Below are 26,676 nucleotides of genomic sequence, written 5' to 3' on the forward strand. Positions count from 1 at the left end.
GGTAACTATGTAATGGGAACCAAAGGAACTTGATTAACAACAAAAGCACTGGCACATACACAAAGAAAAAGAACAAAAAAATTAAGCTCCTTTCCCCCACTCCCCTGCCCCATAATCCATTCAGTTATGAAATCCTAAAACAGAATACTTTCCTTCTCTCTGCACTTTTAACAAAATTCATAGTTTCCTAGAGCTTAAGTACCTTATTTCAGGAGACTATGAGGAGGAAAAAACATGTAAGAATTTCATCAAATTATTTTCAGACTTTTTGGCAACTTCCTCACTTCAGCCAACTAAGCATGTAGAGTGAGCAGATGCACTGCATCCTGTTAGCTGTTTTGCCATATCAATGAGGCATGTTGACCGATAAGAGAATAGTGATAATCTACATAATATGGTTTAAGAGATTAAGTGTTCATGTCAACCTTGAAACTCAGGGTTATAGAGAGTGGCAGAGCCAGATACATGAGAAGTGAGAATAGGTTTTTTTCCACACAACCTACAAATAGTCTTTTAAAATCTGCTGCAGACTGCCTTAGTGTCCAGGGTATTGTACTGAAATTATAATATCCCCTTGCATTTGAGATCCTTCTAGCAGTTATCAGTTTTCCATGTTTAAAAGTCTGCTAGGTTTCAGGCATATGTCAGACTATTTGGAATCTTGTCTGACACATAGCGTATGTATCATCCAAAAATACGGTTACTGCAAACCCATTGTGGTTGGATCCTCTGGATCACCTTTGCTGCAGAATGGAAAAAGACCCAGCTAAACAGCATTTTCCTTTCAAGACTGTTTAAATCTAACTTGCAGAAACACTTTTCCCCTCAGTTTCATTTAAATTCTTTGCAAGTAGTCATCATGCTGGATCTTTCATATGTTTAGTTCAGCCTTCTCACAACCAGTGTTTCCAGGGCATGTGGTTTCTGGAGGACGGCAGATTGAGCGTACTGAGAACGCTATGTGCCTCCCTGGAAAGAGCCTCATGAAAACATATATGCCACAGCTTGTCAGTTAGTCCTAAGTAGGTGCAACCCTCTGGGCAAAATGACAGGGACAGACAAGAAGAGCCTGTCACTCAGGGACAAAGTGGCAAGAACTGATGCTAAGATTAATGTTGATTTTTTTTTATAAATTATTAAAGTCCCAATTACCAAAACATGATAAATTTGATCTTATAATGTTTGTGAACACTAATATGCTAATTAATTCTTTTATCCTGACATACCATAAACCCTATTTCTAGATAAGAGGCATTCAAAATATCTTATTTTAGATTTAAGCAAAAACCTTTACTGCTACTGCTTTACTCCACACATACATTTTACTCCCCTCCTACTCCTTCTAATAGCTAGAGCAGATATTCTGTATTTGTTTCTTCAATGGCTTTTCCAACTAACAGGCTTTCAGATTTTACAAAGAAATGGTTTCAGCTACAACAAACATACCAATTATGAGAATAATAGCACAGAACTAATAAGGAAAGAGTGTGTGCTACATTTGAAACCAAACTCATCTTCTGGAGTATCAGACTTCCACTGGAAAAGATGAACTGCAATAACAAGGCTAAATCCTTCTGCCATTTCACACTAAAAAAAAAAAACAAAAACAAAAACAAAACACACAACCAAAAATCACCAACAGATGTTTTTTGGGTGAGTTTGATCACTTTGAAAATTCCACTCAGACTCCTGACCCCATACTTAGACAATCAAGTGCTACCAGAGGAAGAATCTTATCTAGGAATTCAAAACCATATTTATGCACCATTATCCTATCCAGTGGATTGGGAAGAGTCAACATGAGGCATCATGACTGATCTAAGTCAATCTAGGATTGCTTATACTCCAAAAGAGGCATTCCTGCCTTGCCCCTCCTCTAGGTGTGCACTCCCACACTTCTTTGTTTACAAACCAGCAATGGAAATAATGTACACTGTATACCAACTCTCTGTGCAGTTAAAAATCTGTGCCTCCTACCAAAGAAAGACATTTTAAAGATATTTTTCAACTGAAATAGCAAGGGTCATCTGGAACGGAGAACCATTTTTCCTGCCAAAAAAAAAGCAACTTCATATCAGCAAGAGCTTACTGTAAAACCAGACCATCAAGCAACTCAGAACGGTGCTCCAAAGCCTACACATCAAGCTGAGCCTAGCAAAGAATACCCAATATAAAATGCCTGGCAACATCCGTGGCTCAACTTTCACTACTTTACAGTCAAAGGATCTCAATTAGAACCGATAGATGTATCTTAACTGAAATCCAGAACCTTATGCTGAAAAAAAAAAAAAAAAACCCACACTGAAATGATCTAGGGAGGGGAAAAAAAAAACCCAAAACAAAACCAAAAACACACAGGCCATTCTCCTTTTAAAAGATACACAGAAGTAGCAGTAACCGTGCTCATCTTCACAGTAAATGATTAGAGAAATTGCCTAGAAAGCAAAAGAATGAAACCTCCTTCATTATACCCAAGAGAATACAAAACACGCCATAAACGTATAGCCCAAAAAGTTAGGACAGACAGCTGGAAGGGAAGAATCCTATATTATGTTTCATGACCTCAGAATTAGTCTTAGTTTTTTGTTTTAAATCAAAACTTAACACAAGGCAGCACAATAGTGTCCTTAAGACTGGCGATTTCACCTTTCCAGATACTTGTGCTAATTATTTTAGAAAAACAGGGCTTGGCTACCTCTCACTTGCTCACTGTCTGGCCCACTGATTCTTGCACAGTATCCCAGGGTCAACTGTCTGTTTAGACATGGAAGAAATAACTGATCAAAAATCTATAATGCAATAAACTTTCATTCTTTCCTCAATGAATTCTCTCTTCTTCAACAACGTATAGATAAACAAGTAATTACTACCACTGACTAGTTAGGAACAACTCCTACCAGTAGCTTACGATAAATTTTTTGCACCTCCCCTACCCAAGCTGAGAAGAAATCGTTACATTGTATGTGAGGAAAAAAAAAAAAAAGGAAAAGAGATGAAAACAGTGCGCTATCTTAAGAAGGGTATATGATATTTGTAATTTAAAAAACAAGCAGATATTGAGCTTGAAGCCACCAATTCCAATCCTTTAAATTCTCTATGAAGACTAAAGCTGGATTTTTATTAGCTACATGTGGTTATCTCTTCATTTTCCTAACACATATGTCTACAAAAATTCAGTCACCAGCTACACTGTCTGTTTTATAGTCCTTCTTTCATGAAGTGATACTTAATCCAGTGGCAGCCTCTGCTCATACAAATGGAGCTATTACTGCGAGTTAGACGCACAAGGAAGAGGGCTGTGAGATCCACATGAAAAATACTTTTGGTAAAACCAAATAAACCAAAGTCACTTAGATGTACAGAGGCAGGTTGCTGAAACAAGAGCCCAAGCGCTTGCAGGAAATGAAATCAGAAATGAACTGTATTTACTTATCATCTACAGATGCCTCTCAAATCATACAACAACAAATCTGCCTGAAACAGTCTACTTCTGTTCTCAGATAAAGAGGTAAAAGCACATTTAAAAGATCTCTTCAGTAGAAGTGGAGTAAAAAATTGAAAACAGTCTCTTGCACATCATAAATAAGTGGTCTGAAGAGGGAGTGCTACCCAGGACTATGGATATGCATAGATTTGAGGAAATTTATGAGAAAACACACATGAGAAAGATAATTTATTTCTTGGATTTAAAATACTCTGGATGAGTTAGACACTTGATATTAAATAAAGGTTCAATGGACCAACACAGCTACTCACTATATATGGTATGTCTTAATGGTTTAAAGTGTCTTAAAACTGAACAGTCTTAATCAATGTATTTGCTCTGTTCCAAGAGTAGCAGAAATGAATACTGAAGAATTTATAGTTAAAGTATGTACCATGCCCATATACAAATGACATCCTTGTGTATAATGGTAACTTCGTAAAACACATGGAAAACATAAGGGATATATAGCAGGTTTCAGAAACATGGAATTAATATGTCCAACAGCAACATTGGAAGGATTTCAGAAACATGCTAAAAGAACAACTGAAGTTCTGGAAAACAGGGCTCTAAGCTGGCAGACCCTCCCAGGTAAGCTCCACTTCTGTACTCAAGTATTTTTCATGCCCTCATGGTATGGCTTCTTCACTCAAACACAAAAATTTGCAAGTAGTTTACAGCAAGAGCACTTTCATGGTCCAAGTAAATTATAAAATCCCTTCCTTTTATATTATTCTCTTCCCTCCCTCCCCCTTGTGTTAATTCAAAGCTCTTCTGAATAATGTGAGAAGCCCTTCTCCCTTTCCTTCCTCCTCCACTGTTACAATGTTTTCTAATGAAAGACTTATGCATAGCTTAATTAGTTCACTGAAGAAAAAAGTATTAGAGGTTATCTGATCATGGTACACTGCCAACATCTGGAAAAAATATTTCTACTAGAAGATAATTCAGCTAGAAACACAACAAGAGGTAGTGATTGCAAGCTAATGTATTAATTAAAACTAGATAATATAATAATATAATAGAAATAAGAAAATAGTAATAAAATAATAAATAATACACCAGCTAAACAACAGGGAAGAAATATCTAGCAATGAATAAGTGTTTTCTGGTGGTACATCTTTTTAGAAGTTACTGAAAGCAACATTATATTTTAAGTTCTTAGAGATAAATAAAATGCTAAAAGCTTATTATAGGGAAAAAATCTTTCATTGTAAGTTTAACTATGATCTAACTACATCTCCTTACAAGTTCTGTGATTTTAAGATTTCATGAGCAGATAGTACTCACACCTTTAGCACACTTAATCACACCTTGAACAGAACTGGTGAGGCATCCACCTATGCTCAGAAGTGTCCCGGTCTGGAAAGGTTTGGATTTAACCTAATCACTGGTTAAATACAATTACATACTTCCAGATTGAAATTTAAATTCCATGTAAACTCCTAAAGGGATCTCACCTATTTGTATGTTTAGGTCACACCTGATCTAACCACGCTGACAATCGTAGCACTGGATCCAGTGTCCTTACTGCCAAGTTACTTTCACTCAGGAACACAAAAGAAAAAAAAAAAAGGTATTTGCATTTTGCATCACACACAGAGGAAAGAATATTCTTGCAGGAAGTGTAAATCCTGGCTCTAGGTACCCTGAATATCACTTTGTAAGGTTATTCTAGGAAAGAAAGTCCGGCTTAAGCCTGGTAAAAATAGTATTCCAGGAGTTTCCCAATACAATTTGTAACAACAGACTAGCTAAATAGCAGAGAACTTGAGAGAATGTTACAATAACCACCTCAAAGCAATCTGGAAAGAGCAGGAAAGAGAAGGGATCATGGCAATTAACAAAATTCAATGGAGTGGAAGGAAGAGGGGGGTTATTTATTTATTTTTACCGCTATATACAATTCACAGTGAACAAGCTAGACAAGTCAATTAAAAATTATGCATAACAGCTTTTGTCATGGATATATACATGGAGATTTCATTATGGTAAACCAGCTATTCTTTAATACACGTTGAAACTGGTGAAACAAAATGCATATATACATGAAGGGGGTTTTTTGTTTGTTTGGGTTTTTTGGGGGGCAGGAGGGTGTTGGCTTTGATCTACCCAGACTTGTGCAAAGCATTTGATACTGTCCCGCACAACATCCTTGTCTCTAAATTGGAGAGACAAGGACTTGACAGATGGACCACTCGGTGGATAAGGAACTGGCTGCATAGTCATACTCAAAGAGTTATGGTCAACAGCTCGATGTCCAAGTGGAGACCAGTGATGAGTGGTGCCCCTCAGTGGTCTGTATTAGGACCAGTCCTGTTTAACATCTTTGTCGGCGACATGAACAGTGGGATTGAGCGCCCCCTCAGCAAGTTTGCCGACGACGCCAAGCTGTGTGGTGCAGTCGATACGCTGTAGGGAAGGGATGCCATCCAGAGGGACCTTAACAGGCTTGAGAGCTGGGCCTGTGCAAACTGCATGAAGTTCAACAAGGCCAAGTGCAAGGTCCTGCATATGGGTCGGGGCAATCCCAAGCACAAATACAGGCTGGGCAGAGAACGGATTGAGAGCAGCCCGGAGGAGAAGGACTTGGGGGTGATGGTTGACGAGAAGCTCAACGTGACCCAGCAGTGTGCACTTGCAGCCCAGAAGGCAAACCATACCCTGGGCTGCATTAAAAGCAGCATGGCCAGCAGGTTGAGGGTGGTGATTCTGCCCCTCTACTCTGCTCTCGTGAGACCCCACCTGCAGTACTGGGTCCAGCTCTGGGGCCCCCCAACATAGGAAGGACATGGAGCTGTTGGAGCAAGTCCAGAGGAAGGCCACAAAGATGATCAGAGGGCTGGAGCATCTCTCCTATGAAGACAGGCTGAGAGAGTTGGAGTTGTTCAGCCTGGAGAAGAGAAGGCTCCAGGGAGACCTTCTAGCAGCCTTCCAGTACCTGAAGGGGGCTTGCAGGAAAGCTGGAGAAGGACTTTTCACAAGGGCATGTAGTGATAGGACAAGGGGGAACGGTTTTAAACTGGAAGAGGGTAGATTTAGATTAGATATTAGGAAGAAATTCTTTAATGTGAGGGTGGTGAGACACTGGAACAGGTTGCCCGGAGAAGTTGTGGCTGCCCCCTCCCTGGCAGTGTTTAAGGCCAGGTTGGATGGGGCTTTGAGCAACCTGGTCTAGTGGAAAGGTGTCCCTGCCTGTGGCAGGGGTGTTAGAACTAGATGATCTTTAAGGTGCCTTCCAACCTAAACCATTATATGATTCTGTGATTCTTTACTTCCTGATCCCTTTTTGTTCTGTTTAGGTATAAAGACAACACCCAAAAAAAGAACATTTTATCTTTTACTTGCAAAGTCAATCCTTGTATTTGAAACCATATTGTGCTGGTGAGAGACAGAACAAATGCACAGGGTGATAACAGAAGCACTGAAACTTTCGACTGTCTTATTGCAGAGATTCAGGGCTAGAGATTCACCTTCTATACCTATACGACAAGTGAAACCAGAACTATTAAGTGGAAGTCATCACATCAGCCACTCAGCAGCAATAAGACTTAGCTTGTCCAAGCAAGAATTGAATGTCTTGAGTTGACATTTTAACACGATTTTTTCCTAGCTTGTGACGGCATCTCTATATTAAGATAAAAATCTATAAAACCTAGTATGTGGCTTATGGATGCTCATAGGTTTATATGACCTGAATGATGAAAACTAATCCACCTTTCAGATTTAGAAGGTAACTTTTTTGAAGTGATAGCCCATAAATTAAAGCACTAAGTTATGTCAAGGTAAGGATATCTGTCAGTTACAAGTGTTAAACTACATTGGTTTTCTAAAGAAAGCCTTAACTCATTGAAGTTTTAGTATTAAGCAGCACAAAACTGGGGAGCAAGTATCTGGAGTCTGTTACCTGCACTAGATCTCCACAAGAAACTAGATGCTGGCTATGCTAGCACTAGCTTCTACCAAGTTTTTAGGGTTTTTTTGGTTGGGTGTTTTTTTTTTTTTTTTTAGTTGTTTTGTTGTTGTTTTTTTTTTTTAAACCAAACAATTGAAAATTACATTTCACTAAAATAAATTCCAGGACTGCCTACTTTTCCTGAAAAGCAACCACTGCACTCATCCACAGTAACAGACAGAATTGTTTTCAAAATCTCTCAGAAAGGTGATCCGCTGACCCGTATGAGTGAAAAAATAAACACAACCTCTTGTACTGAGGAAATTCTGAAGATCCACACTTAGGTACATATTACTGCCATTCTCCAGACAAAAGTAAGCTTGATGTGCAGTAAAGGAGTGTTACCAAGGGACATTCTTGAGCTTCCAAGGAAGGAATTTGTCACACAGACCTTGTTACATTCCAGAAGCTACATTAGAACAAAGCAGTCCTGCCTTCTGAGACTGAAGAAAGCTTATAGCTAGCAAATCCATGCAAGAAGATATTCATGTCTACTTTCCTACTCCTAACTTTTGCCAGTCAGTGAGCCTGTGAAATTGCTCTATACACCAGAGACTGTACACCCAAAAAGATGTATGCTTCGTCCTTACTTACCTTTCCCTCTCTCACAGTAGAGTCACATAAAACACCTTTGCCACTTAGGCATTCTCCCAGCTCACAAAATCTGATTTTAACTATCCTCAGCATGAGTCAACACATTCCTGACCTCCACAAAACAATACCAGGCTTCTCAAAGGACTAAAACTGATTTATAGCATTCAGTCAGGATTAAAACAAATAAAAACAAAGCTCCTTCCTTCAGACAGGGGCCTGCTAGGAACTGAAGGCTCATTCTAGTTATAAATGGTGATAGCTGCCTCATTTTAAGATACTTTATTCACTGGTATTTGCTCGTATTTGTCAATGAACTTGTAAGCTATATGTTCTCAAAAGTCTCTTTAGTCTACACGCATCCAGGGTCATCCTCAGAAAATCTTGTTTCCCATATTTGTAGGAAGCTATAATGGACCAATGCAGTAGAAGTAAAAAAGATAGAGAACTTAGGAAAATAAAGGGAAATAAAGTGTGAAATTTCAAAAATTACTCTGAAGAGGCAAGAAATATGCCTGTATGTGATCCAATGTTCAACTATGCACCCAGGCCATCACTCCAAATGACCTTCTGCCTTTGACAGCATCCCAAACTTCCCTAATCACACACTCCCTCCTTGCAATTACTACAGACTACCCACTAACCTTCTAACCTCCCTTTGCTATTTGCATCCCTGGAACCCAGGGCACGCTCTGAAATGTAACACAACAAAACTGCATACAGGGTGTCAGGAGCCATTAAGCAATGCTCCATGGGTACTCTGGGTTGCACGTGCTCTTGGCACACTCAGAAAAAGACTTAACTGAGGGTGAAAAGGGAAAGCAGAGCTTGAGGAGGAGAACACACTCAGCTTGAGAATGGAAAAAAAAGAAAAGGACTTGGGAAGCAGTAGTGAAGCTGTGAATGAAGGCAGTGCAGAGATTGGGGATAGATGCCTACAGGATAAAGTGAACTCAAGTTCCTGGTTTAACTTGAGACTACTTAAGTACATCTTCAGAGCAATTTTTAAAATTCCACTGTCAAATTTCCTGTACCTTTTTATCTAATTCCACATCCTTCTTTCCTCCCTAGCTTTTACAGCATTGGCCTACAGTAACTGCCTTATATATGCAAAGCTGGAAGATAAAATTATACCTAATAGTTCAAAGCAATTTCTTCTATTTAAATTTTCATACACCAAGCTCAAGGTCAGCATTGAAAAAAATAGATCCTACAAAGAAAAGGGATTTTACTTAAAATAAATACAACTCAGGGCTACTGAGTCATTAGTCTAGTTTCTGCTGTCTCACGCACAATAAATAGTATCTTACCTCAGCAGCAGTCCCACTTAAATCTTTGCATGTATTCAGGAAGCATGGTACTGTTCAATGAAAAAGCAATAACTGACTAGATTATTTCTGCAGGTACATTTGTTGAATGCACAAGGCTATAAAATTTTAAAAGCCTTGAGAAAAAAATATCTTTTTCCTACCTTAAGGGTACCCCCACTTGGGAGTGGGGAATGCATTCATGGAGGCCAAGATCTCACAGGAAAATTCCACCTGGCCTCTACCTCCCTCCTTTCACATTCATTCTTCTCTTGACTCCAAAACAGTTGTCTCCCCTGGCAGTCACATGAAAACTGTAACATTTATTTTGAAACCATAAGGATGAAGAACATTAGGCTGAAGACTCTGAGTCAGGTTGGAGCAGACATAGGTGACCAGCTGGCTATGACTACCTCTTCATCCCCACACAATCCCTCCCTGAGGAACTATAGGCACGTCCCACAAAAAGTGCACCAGCACCCATGCAACGCTCTGCTTCCTCTTCTGAAAACCTCACAAGCTTCATTAGTGAGGGGAAAGCAGCACAACACTGGGTATGCTACATACCCTCCCTCTGCAAGGCTGTGTCTGCCTAGGCAGAAGGTGAAATGAGCAGTGAGAGAAGGATCAGAGAACACCAGGACAGTAAGGCCTTTGCTGGTGGTTCACACTAGGCACTATGTCAGCCAAGCAATGACTGAGGACATGAAGTCTAGCTGGAAGCTGCAGTGAAAGTTCACAAGGCTCATCTAGAAGAGGCAAAGGCTCAGTTTGAAGGCACTTGAGGATTTCTGAGTGGAAGTATACATGATGCAGACTGTAATGCACCAGCAAAGGTGGAAGGGGGAGAGACAGACTAGAGAAGTGAGACATTCAAATTATTACAGAGAAGAAGAGGGTCTTGTGCTGAAGAGTTTGAGACTGCTAAATAATAGGTAGTTGAGACAACTTTTAAGTGCAGTAGGTGTACATTTTTCAGAAAAATTACTTTCAGCTCATGTGGTACCTTCAAGTAATGAAAGGTGATTGTTTGCAGGGACAGAATTAAAACAGGCAACAAAAGTTATGAAAATAAGGTTTTAAAACCTCGTGTTTATTCCATATAGAGTATGACGCTATTCTCAACACCATGGTATATAAGCATCTACTAGAACACGAAAAAAAAAATAGATATTTGAGATTCCTCCTCTTTCCTACTCTGCGAGTTAAGACTGCAACGTATCGGTGGGTTTGGTATAGGTTTGAATTGGGTTTTGTATAATGCAGACAAGAACAAAAGACAGCTGCTTGTAAATCAAGATACAGAGGCAAAACTTTGATGACTACAGAATTGCTGTTTTCAAATGCTTGCTTCTCCAGTAATTTCCAAGGACTAGCCCAAGCCTACAGGCCTCAACCCAAAACCAAGGTGGCATATATCCACATATCCAAGAATAAACACTAGACAACAGATGTGTCTCTCTCAAGTACCAAGTATTTCTGATCTCTTTTCCATCATGTGTATCATCTTCTTTTAATATGCATTACACCCTCCTGCACACATCTAGTCAACTCCATTCTATTTTCTATAGGCTACTAGAAAGAGACTAGAATATGAAGCTGGATTTTTTCAGTTCCCAAAAATAAAAGTCTTGCACCTTTACTTTCCTGAGTGACTGCAAAAAACATGGAACAACCTCAACATAAATTCAAAGTAATATTTACAACATCATATTTTTACAGTGTGCATGTCACACATATTTGTCCTCAGCAATTCAATAAACAACAACGTGGTAAAGCACTAGGTATCAGTCTTCTTGTTTCTAGACACAAAGCTTTGAAATTGACCAACACAGTACAACTGTTGTGATAGACAATTGTGATACTATTTCTTCATTATCACTTTAGAAGACATAAGGAATGCTATCAAGGGATAAGTAAAGAATGTATATCAATGGAGTTTTGATTTGTTTGCTCAATTCAGTTCTTAAGAAGCGTTTTATAGACACACTCCCACTTAAGTTAGTAGGAAGCTTCCCATTCACTTTTAACAGAAACATGATTATAGAGCACTGCTGCACACCTATTAGAACATGACACCCCTCTACAGCATTGCTGAAAGCAGAGGAAGAAAAATAACACTAGTTCTTCCTCATCATCCCAAGCACCATTATTCCTCACTCATAACCACACAGTATCTACGAGGCTACAAACACATAACTGATGCCGATTAACAGCATCATTTTATCAAAACAATGACTTACTGCGTTTCTGAGGCATGTTTTTTCCTCTGTTATAATGCTCTTGGTGTCAGGAGTTACATCAACCAATTCTTTCACAGGTCAGCAATAGATCCTTTGAAAGCAGCATTTCTATATCCCGCCAAAAAAGTATCATCATCATGACTACAAACTGCCGATGCCAAGACATTTCATGGCCAACTACTTGGAACGATGCCTGAGAATTTCCAGCTCAGCTCTGCGGCAAAGGCATCCCACTACATTTCTTTCAGGGAGGAGAAGAATATGAATGGAGACAGAAGGAACCAACATGCTTACCAAGCCACCACAGATGCTGAAGACAGCCATGTGCATCTCCTGCGCATTGACATGCCCACGGTAGAAACAGTGGCGCAAATCAGGGGAGGACTGCTTCTGCGGGGCCCCTACATGCACCACAGTGTACTGAGCAGCAACGAAGCCTGCATCAGCACTCAGGTTGAGCTGGAATACCTGCCCATACGCACTGAGCTGGTAATGTGTTCGGAAAGCAATGGGCTCCGGTGGTGCCTCCAAGCTCCTTTTCCTCCTGCTGAAGTGATGCGTGTGAGGGAAAACTTCTCCAAATTCATTCACGCGGACAGGTGTGACGATTTCGTAGGAGGAGAGTTGCTTAACTAAGGTCTCTGCAACAGAAAGACAGAGACTCAGCCTGACACAACAGCACCGAAGCGACCCTCGCTCGCACCGTCACGGCTCCTGACACGGCACTCCCGGCGCTAGCCAAGGGGCCGGTGACAGGAGGGGGCGGGGGGGCGGCCCCCAGAGCGCCCGGCGAGACCCCGCTCCGGCCGCCCCGACCCCGCCAGCCGACACCGCGGGGCGCCCCGCGCGGCAGCCGGTGGGCGCCCCAACGCCCGCGGCCCCCGACGCCCGCCCCGCTGCGCCCCTCCCCGTGAGGAAACGCTCCCCGCCCGTGGCCAGGCGAGCGGCGGCTGCCCGGCAGGGCACTGCGCCCGCCGCAGGGCCAGGACCCGCAGGGCTGCCGCCGCCTTTGTTGCCGCTTGTTTACCTTGTCCCGGGTGGAAGCGGACTCCCCACGACCCGGTGACGAGCAGGGAGAGGGGGCACAGCAGACCCGCCAGCCACCTCGCCACCCGCATGGCTCGCTCCGCGGCGGGCGTGCTCGCAGCGCCCCCGGGCCGCTGCCTCAGCAGCCGCCGGCCGCCTGGGCCGACGCCGCACCGCGCGGCTCCTCCATGCCTCCCGCGCCCCTCCTCGCCGCCCCGCTGCCTCCGCGTTCCCCTCACACGCCCCCTCCCGCGGTCGCGCTCCCTTCTCCTCCCAGCCCCTCGCCTCCGCTCCCCCAGGTCGCTCTCCGCCGCCGGGGTGGGCGAAGGCGGCCCTTCCTCCGCCTCCCGTGCCCCGGCCCCCGCCACCGGCGGGGAGATGCCCAGCCGCCCTCAGGCAGTGGCCATCCCCGCACCGCACTTCAAAGCGGGCCCCGGCGCCCGGCCCGCCCCCGGGGCAGGAGCTGCCCAATGGCGGAGGGCAGCCGCCGCGCGCGGCCGCCGCGCGGCACCTCCCCCTCACGCACCGCCCGCCGGGGCCGGGCCCTCAGCCCCCCCGGGGCGGGCAGGGGTGTCCCGGGGAGGGGGCCCGGCGCCCCGTCCCGCCGCCTGCTGCCCCCTCTGCCCAGGTCACCTGGTGCGGCTGGCATTAGAGTCCGAGAGAGGTGTCATTTACCAAAGAAAAAGGGACTTTCGAGAAGCCTGGCAACGCCGCATCCACCCTGAGAAGGGCGAAGGCAGCGCTGTGAAGTTCGGGGTGTCCCCTCAGGTTCAGTGGCGCCCGCACGCACCTCACCGACCGCCTTCACCTTCAGCTCCAGGGTGAAGGCGTTTCCACGCGCAGCTTCAAAGGAAGGAGATCCCAAGGCAAAGTCTGACACCATGGTGTCGACAGACTGGACTTGTTTGCTTTTAACACCGGGTCCCTCGCTCAGATTGTTCAGTCCGGGCAAAGTCTTCACAAAACTGCTTGTACCAGCATTCAGGGAGCCCTGCGTCCCTTACGTGGAGCCTGTGGATTAGCAGCCTTACTGAAAACAGGTGGTTTGGAGGCCATACTCTGGCAATCGCTGTATGAGTAAAATAGTTCCTTTGCAGGAAACGTAGGCAGTTCTGGGATTTGTTTTAACGAAATGTAATTTTTAGTTGTTTGGTCCTCAGATCTAGTTTTTATAGCTGTGATTAAACCTACGTCTCGGGGAGCAGTGCAGGAATCTAGCCTTGCACTAAAAATTCCCCAGGTTGAGGAATCCATTTAGCTGATGACTAATCACTGTTAAAGATGGGGGAATCATTTTCAGCATCATCCTTCTACATGAAAGTATCTACAAAGCAGATGCCTATGGTGAGCCAGGTTTCTAAGATGGATGGGAGTCTAGTCAATACAGACAGTGAGATCTGTCTATTCAGCCACCAATGCTTTCCAGAAAACCTGCAATGTACATACAACTTTTTTTTCAAATATTCCTTATGTCTTCTCTTTATTAAGTGCTTTGTCTCAATCTTTTCTTGTCTGCTTCAACAAAAAGTAAGTCAGATAGAGGGTTTAAACAGAGCTGTGTATAATCTCTGCAAGTACTGCGTTCAGTGCATTTGTTCATTGGTGTGCTGGTGGCCAAGATATCGTGAACAACTTTAGTAGTGATAACCTGATTATTGTATGGCTGGAGGTGTCAGTGCACAGGTGGAACTGAGCTCATCCAGCCTCTTCCTCTGTTCTTACTGGGGTACAAGAGGAGTCAATGAGCGCACTGTCAAAGGCAAAATGGCCTCAAAGACGGCCTTTGAGCTTGAAGTGCCTTTTATGTCTTCAGGCTGTTTTGTGGTCTGACTCACCTGTTATTTTAGGACTCACATGTAAGGTAGAAACGGCGTTGGAGGGCACGTTTTCTTCTCCTGAAATGAGGGAATGAGCTGATCAGGCCTTTAATGAAGGTGAGTGGTACTGGAAGATCCTCCACTGTTAAAGTCAGATGACCCCTGTCAGAGTCCAGGATTGTAGAAAGGATCTCTGGATTGTTCCAAAGTGTACTGGTCTATTTATCCAGCATAAGCTTGAGAATATTGAGTCTTGTTGGGAATACTGAGTTATCTTCTTGAATACTCTGAAGATGGCAGCTCTCAGATGCATATGAAAATGTTTTCTCTATGTGGGTCACTGATAAGCAGTCATATGACAAGAAACAAATATTTGAAATCAATATTTGAAACAAATATTTGAAATATTTGAAGACTTCTGCAAACCGAGAACAAACAGAAATCTTATGTCTCCAAATACCATGAATATCAAAGTAATCCAACAGCGAAGAGAGAATTCCAAACTATTTCTTTTAAACTGCTTACACTGGAGAAGACTGATCATGAGATGTAAAGAAAACTCCAGCTCTGAGCATTGAGTGGTGAGAAAGAATACGAGGTGGGTGAAGAGAGCTCCATCCTCACCATCACAGAAGCATGAGGATACAAGTCTTATTTTAGTACATTGAGATGTTCTGTTGCAGAAAGCTAGCACATGGGGTGCTCACACAGTAGTAGAGCATCCATTAAGGATGAATGCCTCAATTTTACTGACTGTTGTGAAAAGCATGAATAATGGGAAAAAATAAATTCAGAGGAGCAATTTTTGCACATGCCTTTGCACATCTCCAGCAAATAAGAATTTGCCACATTTTTGAATCTCACTTATTGAAACAGTAGTCAGAGCGCAAGTTATCTCCTTCCTTAGTCAACTTAAACAGTCATCAGTGATGAAGTAAAGGGGCATTATTTCATTATGCATAACCAAATACCCACTGATTAAGATGTGATGTTTCACTTGTTTATGATTTGCAAAATTATTTTTTCTAAAAATGAACAGAAGCATTAAGCATCAGGGAAGACAAAGTTCAATGTTCTCACTTAAAGCACAAAGCTTCATTGTAGCCCACTTCAAAGCAAATATGAGCAGATGATTCAATTGTTTAACAATTTATGTATGCATTTATGTATGCATTTCCAGTATTTTAAAAAAGGCAATGTTTACTTCAGAATGTGAATATTTTAAAAATAATAAGATTACTTTTCTTAAATCCCATCTTAATGTGCTTAACTTGCCCTGTGTTCTCCATTGGAATGGAACACCATCTCTTCTATAGTAAACACTGGAGATCCATCTCTGTCTAAAGATTGACTGTTTAGAGCAATCTAAAAGTGACAACATTTATTTAGATTGCCAGTGTTGTTCCAGTAGCTCCTGGCAGTGCCATGGGAGTATTGCTCAAAGTCCAGTGCCAACTGAGCCAATTTTTTTCAATTTCTTTTTTCAAATTTTCATCCTAAACAAAAAGGAAACTTCCAAACGTGAATCTGGTGATTTGGGCAATGTCAGGCATTCAAATCGAACACTTTTTTATGCTTAGCAGCCACTACACTTTCAGAAACCACTGAAGCTCTACAGGTATTAGGCACAAGTCTGATTTTCACATGCAAGGTGGGTAAACTGTGCAGGACCAAAGGGGAATAAGAGGGGTTTTTTTAGGCAGTTCTAGTAGCGTTCATGTTACCTGAATGGCTTTGGGCAATAAGCTGCGGTCATTCAACCTGACCTCTACCCATATGGCATTAGTTTGAATCTTGTGAGGAGTAAATATAACCCTGTGTATCAAAGCAAGGGGTGTATTTCTATAATGAAGAAATATAAGTACATCAGAAAATTCAGAAAGCATGGAAATAGTATGTTTGCTACAACTTTAAGAGGTAGAAGGGTGGAGATAGGCACAAGGATGAAACGAAGTTGGGGAATTATGGAAGCTGTTTAAAGGAGCACAACTGCAAAAATACATAATGAAATATTAAATATAAAAATTTAGAGAGATTGTGCAGTCTGCATCCTCGTAGGTACTCAAAACTCAACTGGACAAGGAAGCCCTGAGCAACCTGAACTAACTTTGAAATTAGCCCTGCTTTGCGCAGGAGGTTGGCCTAGATGACCTCCAGCGGTTCCTTCCAGCCCAGATTATTCTATGATTCTATGAAACAAAGAAGAAAAGGTTCCTGGAGAAAGCTGAAGAGACCGAAGTGGAGAGAATCATTAGACCTACTAAAAGAACAGAGATGTAGGGGAAAAAAAGTCAGGAGAAGATAGTCTTTGGATACAAAAAAACAGGAGAGGAAAAAAGGAGAAGCAACTGAGAATATTTGATAAGATTTTGCAAGGCTAGAAGTTATAGACTGGTAAAGCTCCAGCTAAGACAGTGGAACTATGCGGGTTTACATCTGCAAATGCAGTCCTCGGCGATGTAATGTATTCTGACTTCATTAAATCTGCACTGACATTACAGCTTGCTATTGAACAGTTGCCTTCAAAATGCCTCCTACATTAGTGAAATAAATCCATCTATTTACACTGTTTATTCTTTTCACTTATCTCTTTCAGCTGATATGTTTGGAATGAAGTATGTTGTGCCAATTATTTTGCAAGTGAATGAAATACAAGGATATTCTGTGCTCACTGAAACCACTTGCTTTCCTCGGGGTTTCACTAGGATTGCATGGACAAACTGAATTGCAATTATGTCATGATTATTCAAATATTTGTATTGTACACTTAACATGCTGCAGTAGATAAGGCTCACCAGATAAAAGAGTAGGATGTGTAAAAGTGAACATTGAGTAGTTAATGAATTTCTTCCTTAGGTCCAGTACAACGTACCACAGATTAGCTATTAAATCCTTTAACTTGTTTTTGTCTCCATTTTTTTAAAGTAGCCTTTTGTAAGTGATTTTGACTGAAAATCGCAAAGTGGAAAATGGTAGCAGTATAAAAGCCAGTTGTTCAGAAAAGGCAAAGGCAACATTTAAGTAAGTGAAATTGTTATAAAAAGTAAGACTTATGAACAGATTTTATTTGGAAAAGGAGACTATATGAAGTATATATTTTACTTTCTTGTTATTATATCTTGGCATTTTTCTGTCTTGTGGAATACAATTTAAATCAATCCTTCAGGGTCTTTATTTACTGTTCTTGTCAGGACACTAAACCCATTGCACAAAGCCGCCCAGTCTGCAGTCACTTCTCTTATTCATCACCTTGTCTGATGCTTATCCTGAGAAGTTCCAGAGGTTATATTTATACCATACATATATGTACACACCATGAAGCCACCTGACCCCTGGCACCAGGGCAAGAGCAGCTTGAGTCCTGCTTGATCAAGGCTACTAGTGTTGTCTGAAGCAGGTTGGCCTTGCCTAGATGCTGAGCCTTGAAGCAAGCCTGGCTCGATGCTTATCCATGGCCCTTCCCCACTGCGCCCCACCATGCCTCCTGCACAGCTCCATCTGCAGTCAGCAGCTGTAGCTGGGGCTGTTGGAGGGAGACATCTGGCTGGATCACTGCGTGCAGGTGAATCGGTACTCCATGTGCAGTTGCAGCTGGGCTGTTCCTGCATGCCCAGCCGCTGCCACTGCAGGCAGCTTTGGCTTTTCTCATGAGACACAGGGCCAGCAGCATCATCCGTCAAAACGCTATCGGAGACTGCCTTTCAGCAAGGACTCTGAGCATACTCGGAATAACTTAAAGCCCACGTCGGTCTGATGCTGTTCTCCCCAACCTCCACCCTGCTCTCTCCTCCTTAGCCTTACGCCACACCATCCTGCCTGGTCCTCAGCTTCCCTCCCAGAGTTCCTGTCCACCCGCCAGCCCAGCTGCAGCTCCAGGGGCTGGTCAGAGAGGGGAAGATCTAGCCATGAGATCCCCACAGTACACAAGGACAGCATATATGTTGCAATGAAATATAAATGTATTGTCACAGAATCACAGAATCAACCAGGTTGGAAGAGACCTCTGGGATCATCGAGTCCAACCATTGCCCCGACACCACCATTGCAACTAGACCATGGCACTAAGTGCCATGTCCAGTCTTTTCTTAAACACATCCAGAGATGGTGACTCCACCACCTCCCTGGGCAGCCCATTCCAATGTCTAATAACTCTTTCTGAAAAGAAATTCTTCCTAATGTCCAACCTGAACCTCCCCTGGCGAAGCTTGAGGCTATGTCCTCTTGTCCTATTGCTAGTTGCCTGGGAGAAGAGGCCAACTCCCACTTCACTACAACCTCCCTTCAGGTAGTTGTAGACTGCAATAAGGTCACCTCGGAGCCTCCTCTTCTCCAGGCTAACCAACCCCAGCTCCTTCAGCCGTTCCTCGGAGGTCAGACCCTCCAAACCCTTCACCAGCTTGGTCGCCCTCCTCTGGACTCGCTCCAACACCTCAACATCTTTCTTGAAGTGCGGGGCCCAGAACTGAACACAGTACTCAAGGTGCGGCCTCACCAGTGCTGAGTACAGAGGGACGATCACTTGCCTAGACCGGCTGGCTACACTATTCCTAATAGAGGCCAGGATGCCATTGGCCTTCTTGGCCACCTGGGCACACTGCTGGCTCATGTTTAGCCGGCTGTCAATCAGCACCCCCAAGTCTCTTTCTGCCGGGCCGCTTTCTAACCACTCTTCCCCCAGCCTGTGGCGCTGCATGGGGTTGTTGTGGCCAAAGTGTAAGACCTGGCACTTGTTCTTGTTGAACCTCATGCCGTTGGTCTCGGCCCATCTATCTAACCTGTCCAGATCCCTCTGTAGGGCCTTCCTACCCTCCAGCAGATCGACACTCCCACCCAGCTTGGTGTCATCTGCAAATTTGTGGAGGGTGCACTCAATCCCTACGTCTAGGTCATCTATAAAGATATTGAACAGCACCGGCCCCAGAACTGAGCCCTGGGGAACACCGCTAGTGACCGGCCGCCAGTTGGACTTTGCCCCATTCACCACCACTCTCTGGGCTTGGCCATCCAGCCAGTTTTTAACCCATTTAAGAGTCCACCCATCCAAGCCATCCCATCTCATGAACATGAGAAAAATAGAGGCTAAATTAACATAGGGTCCAAATAAAGGTCATTTAAAATAAAATAATCACTGGTCAAGTATGAAGCAAAAGCACAGTTCCAAGGTCTTCTCTAGTCCTCAGAGCAGGATGGGAAGGTCTGTCAGCATTGGAGTAGTGTATAAAGATGGGTGAAGGTGTGAGGACAGCCGGGATGCTGCTGGAGATGTTCTTGGGCCGGGAAGATAATCCTGCTGTGGTCTCATCCACCCTCGCTGGGTGGAGCTGGAGTGGAATGTCCCTTCAACCAGTCAGGTCAGTCCAGAGGGAGCCCAGGAGCGCACTAGTGTGTGTGCAGTGTGGATACTGAGGAGACCAGGGCACAGGGGAGCAATTCAGGGTGACCCTGTAGGTGAACCCATGAACCCACAGAATTTAAAGGCAGTAGAGTCAATGAAATTTTATAGAAACCAGTAGAAATCTATAGGTGTTTTAAAGCATATTATAAGTGGATTCAACAGTTTGATATAATAATCTTTTTCATTCTTTGGCTGATTCAAAAGCTCTTCTGAAAAAAAATTTGTTTTTTTTTTCCTTACAGTATGTATACATTTATACTACGATAGTTTTTGAACAATGGTGACTTACTCTAAGGTTAATGTCTGCACATTTACTCTTCCCTTAATCAAAGGTAACTGAAAGTTCGTTACTTTTATATTATTTAACATGAAGTCTTTTGCCAAGTTTTATCCTGTGAAATATAGGCTTACATAGAGACTGAAAGGTACTCTATATCATACCATGTGATTGGAACTTGCTTCCATTAGTTTTTATTGAGATCCTGAATTATTTTCAATATGAATAATTTTGCAGTACTGTCTATGAAATACCAACTTACTGGCAAAAATTATTATCTGTAAAGAATTAAATATATGCCAGGCAGTCATAGCTACTAATTTAAGAAGCTTACAATTGATTAAAATGATTTCTTTGTGTTATAAGTGAGGACAGGAACTTTGATATCATTACAAATCCCCTGGGAAGGAAAGCGAAGAGGCGTATGCCAGCTACAAGGTATTACACCCAGCGCTGTGCAAGCACCGTGGACGTACCGCGGTTCAGCGTCCCAGGACAGAAGCTGGCAGACTACTCCGTGCTTTCTGCTAACCCTGAGACAGGAATCCTGCTCTGAACTTCACCCCGTCTTTGTGCTCCATCAGTACAGTGCACTTGTTGTATCAGCCAGGGGAATTTCAGCTTTCAAGGGGAGGCAAGTGTAGGTCACCGCATACTCTTAGTGAGGAGTGCATAAGAAGAAACCCCCCTAACCTGAGATGTACAAGTGACCCCATACAAATCATTCAGAAAAATAAGAATTACTGTACTGTGAAGGCAAAGGCATGTGCACTCACTCTGCCAAAAAAGCAAGCTTTTTTTTTTAAGTCACAAGTACACTGCAGCTGTTACTTTGGCTCAAGAGAAAGTATTCCCTACAGTAAAGAGACATAGGGCCCAATTCATCTCTTATATCAACCCTGTTAGTTATGCCAGGGATGATTTGGCTCACGCAACACTCTCCTAGCTACCAGCCTTTTCCAGAGTCCCACTCTGGATAGTACCCTAAAATTAGTCCACAAGAGAATATAAATGATCTAGTTGGCAGGGTGGTGCCAGGGCAACGGTTGGACACCATGATCCCTGAGGTCTCTTCCAACCTGGTTGATTCTGTGATTCTGTGAAATTTAACATTCCGAGACAAAAACAGCAGTCATAAAATGTGAGCATCAAATTGTTATTAGCAAGTGAAATGGCTCCTAATTGTGCTAACTCAAATCTGTGTTTACCCAGTGGTATCCTGTGCCCTTTAGAAATGCTAGCTTTAGGAGGAATTAAACTCCTCAAAATCAGAAATTTATCTTAAAATGTATGTCCACACGAGTGAACTGCACAAAGACTAGAAGAATCCAGAAGCATCCGAACCTCCAGAAGCATTGTGCTAGGTGTGGCTCTATAGCATGATAGAAAAGGTTACTTAGAGCATATCACTAGCAACATGAGACATCCTCATATCACAGTGTTGTGTTTCAGAGCAAGTGTGAGCTGCTTTTGCACTAGTTTCACTGTTCTGACATTATAGTCACATTATATGAATGCGGGAAGATCACAAATTCATGGATCTTTGTAGTATCTCACTGGGCAAGATATTCTCATTCATTATTAGAATACCATTCGTCTATAAGAATTCATACCTCTGACTTTGCAATTGCTGAAGATAAAAGGAGAGTGAAATCGTGTATAGCATTAACAGGCTATTCCTGGAGAGCGTCTGTGCTTCATGTCTTGCAAGAAACTTCTCGGAAAAGAGTTGTCAGCTCTCTGCCAGCTGATGGTCACTGAATTAGCACACCAGAAGCTACCGTCTTCATTCTGTTTTTTCCAATACTTGATTTTTTATTCTTCCTTCATACACTGCTTTTCCCAGCTGGGAGACTCACAAGAAAAATACCAAACTGACCACCAGGACAAAGGATGGATGAGGGCTTCCAAGGCAAAGCACTACAAAGCTGTGTGTAAAGAACTATGTTTATTGTATATATAAGCACAACATTCAAAGTTCTGGGTGGAAGAACCTTGAGCTTTTTTTCAGTGATTTTTTTCTTTGATAAATCATATATTATTTTGACACTTTCTTGGATCCAGTTTATATAATGCTAAGTAACTTATCAAAATTAATTAACTTCAGTTATATTTTCAACCTTCTTTGGAATCCATTATTCTGTAAGTCTTGGAACTGTTGTACCTTTGTCTTTATTAAATCTCAAAGATTATCTCCTGATAGCAGGATTGTACCTGCTGACTTTGGAGAAAGTAGTGATACCATAACTGGACTAATTGATTACATCTTCAGGGAGTTTAGAGCAAAATTTTTATTTTGACAAATAAATCTAAATTTGCTAGATGATTTTGGCTGAATTTAGTTTTAGATTTACAAAACTAATGAAGGAGGAGAGTTATTTTATCCCAGCCAGCAGCTACAGAATTCATCCAGGAGAAAACCCATGTTTAATCCTATTTCTTCCAAAGATTTGATCTTGTGTTTCCGTTAGCTGTTCAGTGGAGTAAGCTGGGCATGCCTGTTACCCATTTTCTTGATGATGTTCCACTATATATTACATACTTTCCATTTCCTTCGTGGAAAATCTGTTACAGTATAGCAGCTAGATCAGCTTTCTGTTGCATAGTTTCATGTCTCATTAAGGCAGCAACAGAAAACAAACTCAGGGATCTCACATCATTCTTGTTGAGGTCTCTAAACTGGTGTTACTGGGCAGAACTTCTTTCCTTATCACTGGAGTAATCTCCTCTGCTTTACTTTTGGCAGCTTGAAAGGAATGGCATCAAAGCGGAAGCTTTTCCAGCTTTCCGTTTTACATTCTCTAGTCAGGAATTTTGGGGAAAAATTTAGATTAGGTCTGAACAAAGGCATTAAAATAAAAATTTGGGTCAGCCACTGAACAAAAAGGTAATAACTTTATATAGCGCCAAGCAGGACCCAAAATATTTGCCATGAATATTTATGTGTCTGAACAGATTTGAAAATAAAACTGCTGAATAGAGACACCACCAAGTGTACTAAATTTGTAAGTTGTGGGAGTTTGGTATAGAAGTATAAGGATACTCCCTCAGTTCTTCAAAAACTGGTTTAATAAGGCCTTACGATATTTTCCTGAGATGCCACTGTTGCTCTTAATATAGGACTTATAAAGTCAACTCCAGCAAGTGAGAGGTACAAAACCAAGGCGTCTGGCTAAAACCAGTGTTCAGAGAGAGTGTTTGTGCTCCCTATGACCTGGGACACAAACTTGAATGTTACTAGCAAAATCTGAATAACTGTTATTGACAATCCTAAGACTTTGCTGCCAAGCAACGGGTGTTGTGTTGTAGACCCTGTTTGCTAAGCCTTGAAGCAAAATCATCAGGTCATTCAATTTAAGACCTTGGAGAGTCACAAAATGGACAATATTTGAGTAGTAGTACTTTCAATAAAAGTACTTGGAATAAAAGTACTTTGAATTTGAGACAATAAGACAATTTCCTTCCTTCTTTTTTTCTTCCTAAGACTAGTCCCCTCTTCTTTTAATCATTTTCATTTCCAAAATCAAAGAAATATTAAGCTTCTGTACTCAATAATGCATTTGTTACTAAAGAATGAGAAACCCTAAATAGTTTCGTTGTAATTTTAACCTTACTCTCCCACACATGCATAATGATAAGCTCTTTCATTACACTTTGAGACAATAATGAGCACTTTTATTCAATACTTAATAAAATTATAAGACCGTTCCCTACTCACAGAATTACCTAGAGGCCTGAAAGGGACTTCACTGGCATGCAGTCTACTTACGGGGGAAGGTACTTCGCTCACATGCACGCTTCCTCCTGAAAACTGCTGCTACAAAGCATGGAACTACGGATGAGTGTATATAGTGAGTTACTTGGAAATTAGCCATTCTTTAAGACTGGCCACATCAAATCAGTGCTCACAGGGAGAAATTACATGCGGCTCTGTCATGTTTGCATTCCTGTGAAACTGTTCAGGCAAAAAGAGTAGTTACGGTAATTCCTCAATGGCTGCCTGTTTCTGTTTCTAGAATACATGTACAGTCTACATCCCAATTTGTACATAATGATATTGTTACAGATATTATGCCATCCTCCATAATCTTATTGCCAATTAACCCTATACAAAACAAGTACAAATTGAGTAAAAAAAAGTAAAAGATCTAAAGTAAATTTAGTATTTGGATTTGGTGGGGAAACAAACTAAATTAAGAGTAAGGAAAGCATAATTCTTAAAACCTGATTCATCAGATTCTGAATTTTTTAATTCACAATTGCAGCATTTTGAAACAGCTAAAATTAGCAGAATATTCCTGGGAAACCCCTAGATTAAAATACAGGTTACAGAAACAGTTACAATCTTGTCACCAGTATGTAAAAACATCAGCTGAATTCCAGCTCTGTTCTGTACAGCAGGTGGTAGAAGGAAATAATCTGATACAATGATCCCAAGTTAGCAGGTGGTGGCATCAGTCAGGCTTTTCATAAAAAGAAAATCAGCCTCATCAGAAAGATTAACACCAAAGAGAGAAAAACACCGTTCCTTCTTAACATGCATTTTAATGAGTCTCTTCACAAATAGTTTAACTAGTTATGGTGACTCAAAAACATGTAAGTGAGGGAGACATCTTAATTCATAAGGTTAAGTAACTATACATATCAGTGTTGTTTGCTTACTTTCCTTAGGTGTTTTTTTTTATACTCGAGCTATAATTTGCTCTTTAAAATGAGTGTAAAGATATTATCAAATGTCCATTATTACCCCATGACCCTTCTGTCATTAGACTTAGTGGATCTGTGTGTACACATTGTCTGTGCCTGCAAATTTCTCTGCTCTCAGATTGCCACGAATGACCATGCTGGTTACTCTCCTCTTCCTACATGCATTGCTCTCCATGTCAGCGATAAGAAAATGTTACTTTTAAATATGCAATCATATTTCTTTGATGAAGTAATATCATGTGTTCTGTTATTCCCCTTTTCTAAACAATATCTTCATTTATAGGGTTTATGATTTTTTTCTCCTTTCTTGCAGTTCATTTGCTGAGACACATGTTCAGTACATATTCCTACAAAGAAAGAGATTTTTAAAATGCAGTAGATAGACCTGTACGTGTTCTTTATCTATAACACATTTTCTAAAAAATATAACTTTGTTTTCAATAATGAAGTTCCTTTAAACTCCTGTTTCTAAAGGATTTGCTCGTAAATGTACTCTTTTCTTAACAAATATACATGTACACATTGTTCTCACAGCTGACTCAAGGCTGTACTCTATGTTTAGTATTAGATTTTTTTTGTACTCATAAATTGTGACCATTAGAGGCAATCTTTCTGATATTGAAACATTTTGCATCAAATTTTCTCAAAAGCATGCTAGGGAGAATTATGATCTCTAGTTGCTAAAAGATAATTTTTAATAATACAGGGAAACTTTTCCTACAGATTTTAGCAGTCTGCTTGGACACACATAGCTTGCATTAGTGAATGCCCTAACAATATGCTCTTGTCTGCACTCAGTAATGCTTTATATAATACTTCAGGCGTAGCAAAAGACTCACTCAGAAATATGGCAAGCACATTATCTGTCTGGAAGTAGAAACTAACCCGTGTTGCTTACATAATACTACTATTATTACTGTATCTTATTCCTCTTTGGAAAATAATTATCTACTTCCACATTTAGAGAACACCCAGGACCAAATTTTTCAGTGAATTGCACCACACGTGCCTAGTGAGCTCAGACAGCTTTGTCTGATGTCTCTTCATTGTCATTTATAGACAGACACCTAACACCTCACAGAGGGACACTTAAATATAATTATCTGTAACTGTACTACAGTGTCTTAGAGATGAAAACTATTAGCTGACTGTGATAGACTGTTAGACAATCAGAAATCTACCTTACTCGGGTCATTCCTTCGAGTAAGTGATAAAATAGGTAGAACTTGATCTCTGTAACGACAGGAAAAAGCCTACAGGGCAACAGATACATTCCTTGCTTGATGTACTATAATCTGAACATGTTAGGAAGACCTCTTATAGTCTAGTAATTAACAATAAGAACAGTTCATCACATGTATAGGAGACAGTCCTATCAGTATAGTACTATGGATCATGTTTCTTCAGCTTTGCTCAACTTATTCCCTCTAGTTTTCCATTTTCTGTTAGAAAATCTTCCAGTTTCTGAAAACTTGCAAGTTATATTCATCACAGACAGTATATCCATTCTTATATCGTAGTGGTTTTAGATTTGTGTAATGCATCAAATTATAAAATAAAACACAAAACTTTAACGAAAAAATTAAATTGTGTTAGATTTCTTTTTAAACTAGATTATCTGCTAGGTAGTATTATGGTGTTAAATACTCTGGACTTCAGTTTATATACTTCTCATGTAAGTCAATGCCATAAAAATGGAGGCAGCAGCAGAAAGCTTCGAATTTAAATGAAACAGAAAGTTCTGAAAGTTAGGGAATTAGAAAATGGTACCCTCTTACAAGAGGTTTAAAAGTAAAAGTAGACCAAATGTCATGTATCCAACACAGGTTCTTGCCAAGAAAACAGGCTGGCAGGAGATCAGAGGGAAGATCACC

The 26,676-nt window shown here is 41.5% G+C and overlaps 1 protein-coding gene across 1 annotated transcript in view; it reads right to left on the reverse strand.

The window, feature by feature from the left end:
• The window catches only part of ADAMTS20 (ADAM metallopeptidase with thrombospondin type 1 motif 20), a 104,648-nt gene extending 91,950 nt beyond the window's left edge, over positions 1 to 12,698 (reverse strand). Inside the window, 2 exon segments of the mRNA XM_068400735.1 lie at positions 11,875 to 12,221; positions 12,608 to 12,698. Coding sequence (XP_068256836.1) covers positions 11,875 to 12,221; positions 12,608 to 12,698 — 438 coding nt within the window.
• Between the last annotated feature and the right edge of the window lie 13,978 nt (positions 12,699 to 26,676).

The sequence above is a fragment of the Nyctibius grandis genome, chromosome 5, assembly GCF_013368605.1.
Source record: "Nyctibius grandis isolate bNycGra1 chromosome 5, bNycGra1.pri, whole genome shotgun sequence".
Lineage (NCBI taxonomy): Eukaryota > Metazoa > Chordata > Aves > Nyctibiiformes > Nyctibiidae > Nyctibius > Nyctibius grandis.